Genomic DNA, 8,928 nt, shown 5'->3' on the forward strand with positions numbered 1-8,928 from the left:
GGCAGCATATGCCCCACTGACCTTGTTTTCTTCCTTTGTATGTGCAATGCACAGTCAGGTTTCACACACTGACACATCATCTTTTTCTAAAGGGAACTGTAACTTGTCAAACTTTTGATTTGTAGGCTTCACTTTGCATTCAGAAGTCAAGGGGGATTTTTTTTCCTTGCAGTGTGGCAGTCTCAAAGGTTAAAGGCACAGAGATGGAGTTCATGATTGTTTCTGAGCAGATTCCATCCTGCTAAAAAGGCAAAACCTTCTGTGGCAAAATAGTTCTGTTCACCAGGGGGTTTTGTTTCCGGGGATCATGAATTATATAAAAGCTAGGTTACTTATTTAAAATGCCTGTGTGAAAATGAATKAGATTTCATTTTTATTTTTCAGCGTGGGTATGTCCCTCTTGTCTCCCAAACCTATTAGTTTGTAGTGATGCTGCTGCTGTAGGTGTTGTCCAGTTTCCAGTACTGGAAACTGTATTATCTGTCTGATTTTTGCCCACACATCTTTTTTTTACACAACCTAAAGAAGAAATTAATTGGGAAGTTTTATATTTCCTTAAAAATGAAGCAACAGTCTGAGTTTTCACTTGGCTTTAAGAAAGCTCTGTCATATCCCTTCCTAATGTCCTTCTAGCATCCATGGAAAGGGAAAGATTCTATGTACAGTTTAGAACTTTTCCTAATGAGTTTCCAGTTGATTTAATTGAGAGGGATTCTTCCTTTTTTGCATTGGGTTTCGTTTTATGTTTTGGTTTTTTTTTTCCACAACACCTGCCACATCAAGGTCTKWGTCTGCACTTGGTGCTCCACCTGTTACAATGACAGAAAAAAATGTAATAATTTAGAGAAAATATGGGGAACTTGGTTGTACTTCTCTGAGAGGATGTGTTTCTAGCAGCCTGTGGGGGCAGAAGGTGCCATGGGGCATCTCTAGAATTGCATGGCTCAATCCTTCATCCCAGGATCCCAAAAAAGATGTAGCAAAACTGGTTATGACTGCTTGTTCTTTGTGCCTTCCTCTGTCCCAGTGAGCAGTTTGAAGGAGGGATTTGTGGTCTCCCTGATGTCCTCAGGAGAAAAAGGGGACAGGAAAACCAACTTGTGCTGATTTCTGCTGTGGGGGCTGAGGTGATACCCCAGCTGGGTCATTGCTCAGCAGCTCTCAGAGCTGTTCCATGAGGCAGAGCCCATCCAGCCTTCTGTCAGTTCACCTCTCTCGAGCCTGGAGACTTTGCAGCCACTGCAGCAAGTGTTTTTCCTCAAGGAATTCTTCCCCCTCCCTTTGCTTACAAAACATGCACACCATTTTTTTTTCCCCTAGACTTAATCTCCTTCTGTAGTGATTTTGGGTGCRAGAGAAGAAAATGGATTTTGCACTTGGCAGTAGATGTTTGCTGCATTTCCCAGACAGCTACAGCCAATAATGAGTTCACCAGAAATGCACAGGGAATACCTCAGGGCCCATGCCTGAAACAAATGTACAAAAGTGCCCAGCAATAATGCTCCAGGATGTGTTGTGCAAGGTTCATTTTCAACTTTGTTTCTTAAGCAAACACTGAAATATCCAAAGTTATAATTTCAGGACAGTCAGATGCAAATTTAATGCAAAATGTCATTTTATGCTAACCGGTAATGTTTTTCTTCTGTGTAGAACATTTATTCTAATGGGCACAAATACTATACCCAAAACAAGTATTAACCAAGAATTTGTCAATATGATGATGTTCAACAAATGATCTTTCTCCTGACCTGTCTGTACCTCTGACAGAGGAGTTTCCTGCAGGTCAAATGCTGCAAGTGATCTGTCTGAAGAGTTTGCTGARCTACAGTTCAGTCTCTGCCTTCTCACACATTTTTTTTTCCTAATTTCCTTTCCAATGAACTTTGCTTGTCAAGGGACTGCATCCCAGCCATAGGTATGAATTCTCTGTTCAAAAGATTAAATTTACAAAAGGTTGGACTGTCTAAATTTTCATCTGCAGTAGCTGAACACATTTAGCTGAATGCCAGGAAGGTAGAAATAGTTGGTAATTGGATTCCACTCAGGGAGAGGGGAGGAAAGAAAAGGTCATGTAACCTTACCTGGCTGCTTATTGGAACTCAAGCAGCAAAATACACAGATTTTAAAAGAAATAAAATAAATGCMGCCCCACTCAGTGTAAATAATCCACAGGAACTCATCAGTCAGCATGCTTATGAAATCAGTTCATCCAACCATTTTGATTAACCTATTTGTTTTAGAAATCCTAATCAGTTTATGATTCAAGAAAGAGCTGAATTCCTTAAAATAAAATAAATTGTTCATAGGAAATCATTTGACCAGTTCTAGCAAGACAAAACCAGGTTAAGGYCTTTCACATAGTATTCTGCCGCCTGAAAACCCATAACAGAAATGTGTTTTTCATTTTCTTAATGTAATTTAATAAAGAACTTTTCATCATTAAGTATTGTAATTGCATGTACTTTATGATGCCATTACATTTATTTACACAAATTAAGTTATTTGATATAACCACATTATTGTTCAGGATGCATTTTTAAAATGGGCAAAATAGAAAGCAACAATGCTGAAATGACATTACAAAATCTTACAGCAAAATTCCAGTGTAATATAAMTATTGTTCAATCACTATATGAGAATATAAAAAATAATAAATCAACTTAAAAAATTTAGGCTAGTCTCTATTGTTGGCTTGCACTGCTGTTAATCAAAAATAATGGCACTGAAGCTRCCATCTTGAAAGTCTAATAATAATACAGTTCAGGGCTGGAAAGATGGAATCCTGTTTAAATGACAGAAGAAGAAAGCTGAAACATTTGAAATAGCTTTGCATAAATACCAYTGTACATTTTGCTTCTTGAAATTGTCTGATATCAAAACCAGTGGTTTACTACAAAATGAATGATGATCATCCTGACCTAGTAGGTTTTGAGTTTGTCTTTGGATGCACATTCATGTTGCAGTGGGGTTGTGGCATTACCAAACTGGTGGTTTCCACTGGACCTCCCAAGCTTTACAAAGGAAGCAAATGATTTAAAGAATCAAGWTTTGYRCATTTKTGTCAGCCAAGATTGCAAAAATAYTTTGGATTGCATGAAATGAATATGATTTYGTAGGGATTCAGACAGTGCAGTTAGATGCACTTGCTGCAATAAACTGGAGATTTGTATCTGGATGGTGGTAAAACCTAGCAAGACACCATGAATTTGAGCTTGTCCAGATGTTGCCAGTTGCTTGGGCCARATGAAAATCTCCTTGCATTGGCAGCAAAATTCTTTCAAAATCTTACCAGATCCTACCAAACAAAAAACCATTAGYTGTGGATTGAGCTGGCAGTGCTGTAGCACGAGAGGGTGACATTTTGATCTGCTGTGTCATTAGGGTGAGGCTGAGGCAGCCACAAACACTAGTGACTTGTGTTGCAGCAACTTTTTTATTTGTAAACCTTTAAAAATACAAGATTGCAGATGTGCTCCAGTCCGATGAGAATGTTAGTTTCCATTTCTCCAAGATATTTTGTGTCTGTAAAAGCTTGTTAAATGTAGACAGTCCATCTGCTATGTAGGGTCTGTCACTGTCCATTTTATGGGGGAAAATTGCTTTTTGTTGCATGTGTGTTTTAACTCTGTAAGGAGTGGGTGGAGGTTCCTAACACCAAAGATATATTTTGAAATAATTAGGCATGGCATTTTCAAGGAAGGTGGTACGACGTATGACCTTAAAAAAAAAAAAATTTTGGAGCTCTAAAAGTCTTTGACTCTTGTGAGTCCTAGCTTTGAGTCTTAGCAGTGTTGAGTATGTAACAAACATCTCTATTTTAATTAAAATGTGTTACATACACCTTTGGAATTTGGGCTGCATTGAGGTGTCCAGGAGCATTTTCTGTCAAAACTTCTCCAAAAACAACAAAAGAAATTCTACCAAGCACTGTGTCCCACGGAAAAATAAAAATTTCAAGGTTCAGAGCCAAATATTTCCTTTGCAAAGACCGATTTAACTTAATTTCCTAATTTTGAGCATTCATGGAAAGGTTTCTTCATGGTGGTGGGATCACCAGCGGCGCGTCCTGGAGGAAACAGGAAGCACCCGCAAATGAGGAGGGTGCTGAAATCTGTGTCACAACAAAAATCTGTGCTGAAATCTGTGTCACAACAGAAATCTGTGCTGAAATCTGTGTCACAACAAAAATCTGTGCTGAAATCTGTGTCACAAAACAGAAATCTGTGCTGAAATCTGTGTCGCAACAGCTGCGTGTCCCACTCTTCTCTGGGCTGTCCGTGTGGGGAGGAGACACAGAAGGAGGGAGGCGAATGCAGAGATTTCCCCTGAGCGAGGTGTAAGATCTGCCTTGGCATTTCRCAGGTTCAAAGGACCATCGCAAAGCAGATCCAGATGGTGAAGCAGATTGGGAAAGGTCGCTACGGAGAGGTCTGGATGGGAAAGTGGCGTGGAGAAAAGGTAGCGGTCAAAGTGTTTTTTACCACAGAGGAGGCCAGCTGGTTCAGAGAAACAGAAATCTACCAGACTGTCCTGATGAGACATGAAAATATTCTTGGTGAGTGAAACGAAGGAGAATTATTTGCTAGTAAGSAGGATTTTAAGATTAGCAGTTTTGTATTTGCTGCTATCTGATGTCCTTTCCGATGTGCTTTGTTTCCTGCTGTGCTCTGCAATTAGCCACCCAGCGCTTCTCAAAGGAAAGTTGTTTCAAGGATTATTGAAACATAAATAAAAGTTAAAAAATAATGGGGCTTGGGGGTTGTTGCTCCAAACATGACGTGTCTGTTTCAGCCACTGGTACTTCCATATCTGGGCTTTCTGAAAGCATATGAAAGGCTAGAGGTGAGGAATGGTTGCATGGAAGTAAAATGAAAGAAGTTAAATATGTTATTAAAATAAAACTACTGAAATGGATGACAGTTCAGAGATCTGAGCAGAAAAAAAAAACAAAAAACCAAACATTAAAAAAAAAAAAAAAAAAACCAAAAATGAAACAATGAGAAGTATTTGAAAATATCCTTTTTTTTTATTATTTTGAAGGATTCATTGCTGCAGATATTAAAGGTACAGGATCTTGGACCCAGCTGTATCTCATCACTGACTACCACGAGAACGGCTCACTTTATGATTACCTAAAATCCACTACCTTGGACACAAAAGCCATGCTGAAGCTGGCTTACTCCTCTGTGAGTGGCTTGTGCCACCTGCACACTGAGATCTTCAGCACTCAGGGCAAACCTGCCATTGCCCAYCGTGACCTAAAGAGTAAGAATATCCTGGTGAAAAAGAACGGCACCTGCTGTATAGCAGATTTGGGCTTGGCTGTGAAATTTATCAGGTGAGTCCAAATGAAAAGTTGATTATTCAGATGCAAATGCTGCTTTAGTTGTCSACTGAGTGTGAGCAAGCACCTGCAGTGGGTGTGCACCCCCTCTGGACTCTGCTCACCTGTGTGTGAGGGTACCTGTGTGGGGAGACACCGTGAAAACATCTCATGCAGGTGTGTAAATAGTCACTTTTTAATTGAGCACATCAGCTGCATTTGCACAAAGGTTCAGTTTTCATCACTCTGTCCAGCACAGCTACTGCCAGCACTTGGTGAAAAGSCTGAAGTCATGTCAGTGAGCTTGTCACTGAAGCATTCAGCTTGTCTGGTCCCATGAAAATTCACTTTCAACTTAAGAAAAATAACTAATAATTTACACCAGTTACTAACTAGGATTTATTGAAAAGGACCCCATTTGGGMTGCCTTTTGTTTCATTTCCTACAAATCAAATTGCCAAAGTACAGATTTGATTTTTGAAATGGCTTTTAAATTTGATTTTAAAAAATGGTCGTGTGTTTAAACAACTTAGAAAGAGCAGACAAGTAGAACGTACTCACTCCTGGGATTCGTAAGGAGACAGTGCTCTCTGACAGCTCCGTTCAAAAGGAGCTCGAGCTCTCAGCGGTGGTCSTGGTGGTGGAGGCGTGTGTTCCAAAGCCTCTGATTTTTCTGTACACAGAAATGTGTCCAGAATATATAGACTGAAGGTTTCCGTTTCAGAGGTCAGCTTTGAAACAGTGCGCTCCCTGGAGTATTAAAAAAAATTTAGGAGTTCTGTACAAATCTTGAACTGAAATTATTCAGTGGAAGGAAAGGCAGTTTTTGTGTGCTGCTTTTACCATTCACTTACCTACCAGGTTTCTTGGTGAGCCTTTTGCTTTGTGAGCCTGACCTTTCTTTAGGCGACAAGAAAGAAACATTTTTACTTTGAGGAACAGAGACCCAGAAAACAACAACTTGGAAATAGACTATTCAAAAGTTTTGGGGAAGAAATTCACCCTTTGCAGGTGTACTTTGCCTGGCAAGTACAGAGCAGCACACTGCTTAGCTGTGAATTAGGAAGAGCTAGGAATCACTAAGTGCTGTTACAAAAGAAGGTGAAATATGCATTTTTCACACTCCAGATGGAATTTATGTTATGCACTTGGCTTGTTTTCATACTGAATCCTTCCTTAGACAGCATTTCTCAGGCAGCAACAGGGAACAGAARATAGTTGGAAGGGGTGTGCTCTGCTGAAGTTAATGATTCCACCATAATTCTTTGTGTTTCCATTTCAYTTGAAATATTGCAAGGTCACTGGATTTATGTTACATTCTTGGAGGTGTATAGAAGTGCCACCAGCATATGTATGATTTAATGACTGTATAGGTGGCTGGATGTACCACAGCTTCAGTTTCTCTTAATAGGTGAAAAAAAAATTGCTGTACATGAAGAAAACTCCAGAAATATTCTGTATTCGATATATCCATCATATTTAAAATGCGTGCATTTTGAATTGAGGAAAGGAAAACAGACCTTTTTAAGCAAATGTATTTAAAGACATTGAAGCTAATCTAGCTGAATCTGAKTTGATAAGAAAAACAAGAATCCATTCACATAATTAATGGGAATTTTCTTCCCGTATGTTGTCTCTTCTGGTCAACATGTGAGGTGTGACACATTTCCTTAGATTGTTTTATGCATTTATCTCTCTGTGTCTACATATCTGGATGTGTAAAGGTTGGGAGAGATCAAACGTAATGCATGCAAAAAATAATAGTTAGATTCATCTTCCTTGCAGATCTGATTTGCTATGGCTGAGAGATACTGCCCCAGCTACTTAGTATCCCCATTAATTGCTGCAACTGAAGCATTAGGTGGTGGAGTGTGTTAAGAAAACAGCGTTTAATGAAGATTTGATTGTTATCACTAACATTAGAGCTCGGGCTAATGCTAATGAAATCCCACAAATGTTACAGCATCCCCGTTGAGTCTTATCTCCATTGTGGTTCTGCATTTGAATGCTTAACATCGCCTCGGGCRGGTCAGCCTTTTAAGGAGGGCTGCCTTCACACTAAGAGGCTTTTCTTGCAAGAATTATTCCATTAAGATTAAGCATTACTTTTGACCTCGTTTGAGAGTGGATGTGGTGTGAATTTACTGCTTCTTCCATCTAAATTGCTTTCTTTTCAAGCCACTTTACTGCCCTTTTTTTCTCCTTCTTTTTCTTGTAGTGATACAAATGAGGTAGACATCCCTCCAAATACCCGTGTAGGAACAAAACGTTATATGCCTCCCGAGGTGCTGGATGAAAGCTTGAACAGAAATCACTTTCAGTCCTACATCATGGCTGATATGTACAGTTTTGGACTCATCCTTTGGGAGGTAGCGAGGAGATGTGTCTCAGGAGGTAAAGAGCTGGGAGATCACTTTTAATTGTGTCAGTGAACCTCGAATCTGCTGTTACACCTTTTTTTGGGTAATTGTTTTTGCAGTAATAAGTGTGGGTAAACCATACAGGTAACTCTCTCAACAGCAGAGATATATGCTCTATTTTAATGGCTCATTTGAAGGCAGTGGATGCCTCCACTGAAGAAGTATGGGGCTCATTTGGGTACCTTTTCCAAAGGCATCATGTTTCTGCTGGACTGGGGGTATTCAGCTAATTTAGCAGAAAGAAAACAGTGATTTTAGAGTTAGAATTAAATGAAAGGAGAACAAGCAATTTGGGGTTTGCTGTACTATTATTTGAAATAAATAATCTGTTTACAAGACAAGGAGCAAAATACCGCAGGGAAGTGGCACTTATTACATCACTGTCATACCTGTAGTGTGCTTCATTTCCCTCTTTCTGCACGTAGAGCTCAKTGTAGTGCAGAAATGATGGGTGTTGTTACCTCTGTTTTGCCGCTGAGAAAGTTAAATGTAGAGAAATGACTTGGTAGCAGCTTTGTGCCAGTTTGGTGGCAGGAGTAGAGCATGTCTYTCCTGCATCTCTGCTCCCTCCACCATATTTCATGGTCTTTAAATCCTGCAGTATTGTGCTGAATGGTCTCCCTAGAGGAGCTGAATGTTGCTGATGAGCAGCAGGATCCCTGTGTTTAAAAGCCGATGAGGTGCATTGCAGTGTTGTGACATTAAATCTGTAATGTTTTTGTCATTGTTGCTGTGCACAAGGAGTGGTACTTGCCATGTTCTGAAAAGGCACAGAAATGCCCTTTAAAATATTCCAGGTCTGCTGATAAGAAGGAAAGTAACTCAAGGCTCATTCTCTGACAGTTTGTTCTGATACAGCCCCAATGTTAATAGGGCTTTCTGTGAGAACTTACGGGAGATTGTTGGAGTGGACAGCAGGGGTAGAAACTGTTTCACTTGGCAAGTAACCACACTTTAGGATTAAGATACCTGGACAGTCTTTACACGGCAGTGGTTACATCAGAACTTGACTGTGGAATAAACTTCCAGGAGAGAGGAATGCTTCTCAGGAAAAGTCCACTCAGCTGTTGAACAGTCTGTTATAAAATGAGAGGGGCAGATAGGGGTGGAAGTTGTTTTCTGCAAGTGACAGACATTGCTTCTTCCAGGAATAGTTGAGGAATACCAGCTTCCGTACCATGACCT

At 39.9% G+C, this 8,928-nt stretch overlaps 1 protein-coding gene across 1 annotated transcript in view; it reads left to right on the forward strand.

Moving 5' to 3' along the window:
- BMPR1B (bone morphogenetic protein receptor type 1B) overlaps positions 1-8,928 on the forward strand; it is a 222,490-nt gene that overhangs the window by 210,979 nt on the left and 2,583 nt on the right. The window contains exons 9-12 of the mRNA XM_057366581.1: positions 4,363-4,555; positions 5,041-5,338; positions 7,542-7,717; positions 8,892-8,928. The exon at positions 8,892-8,928 is cut by the window's right edge and continues 94 nt beyond it. Coding sequence (XP_057222564.1) covers positions 4,363-4,555; positions 5,041-5,338; positions 7,542-7,717; positions 8,892-8,928 — 704 coding nt within the window. The remainder of the gene's footprint in view (positions 1-4,362; positions 4,556-5,040; positions 5,339-7,541; positions 7,718-8,891) is intronic.

Source organism: Malurus melanocephalus, unplaced genomic scaffold (assembly GCF_030028575.1).
Source record: "Malurus melanocephalus ecotype Western Australia unplaced genomic scaffold, MMel_1.1 scaffold_68, whole genome shotgun sequence".
NCBI lineage: Eukaryota > Metazoa > Chordata > Aves > Passeriformes > Maluridae > Malurus > Malurus melanocephalus.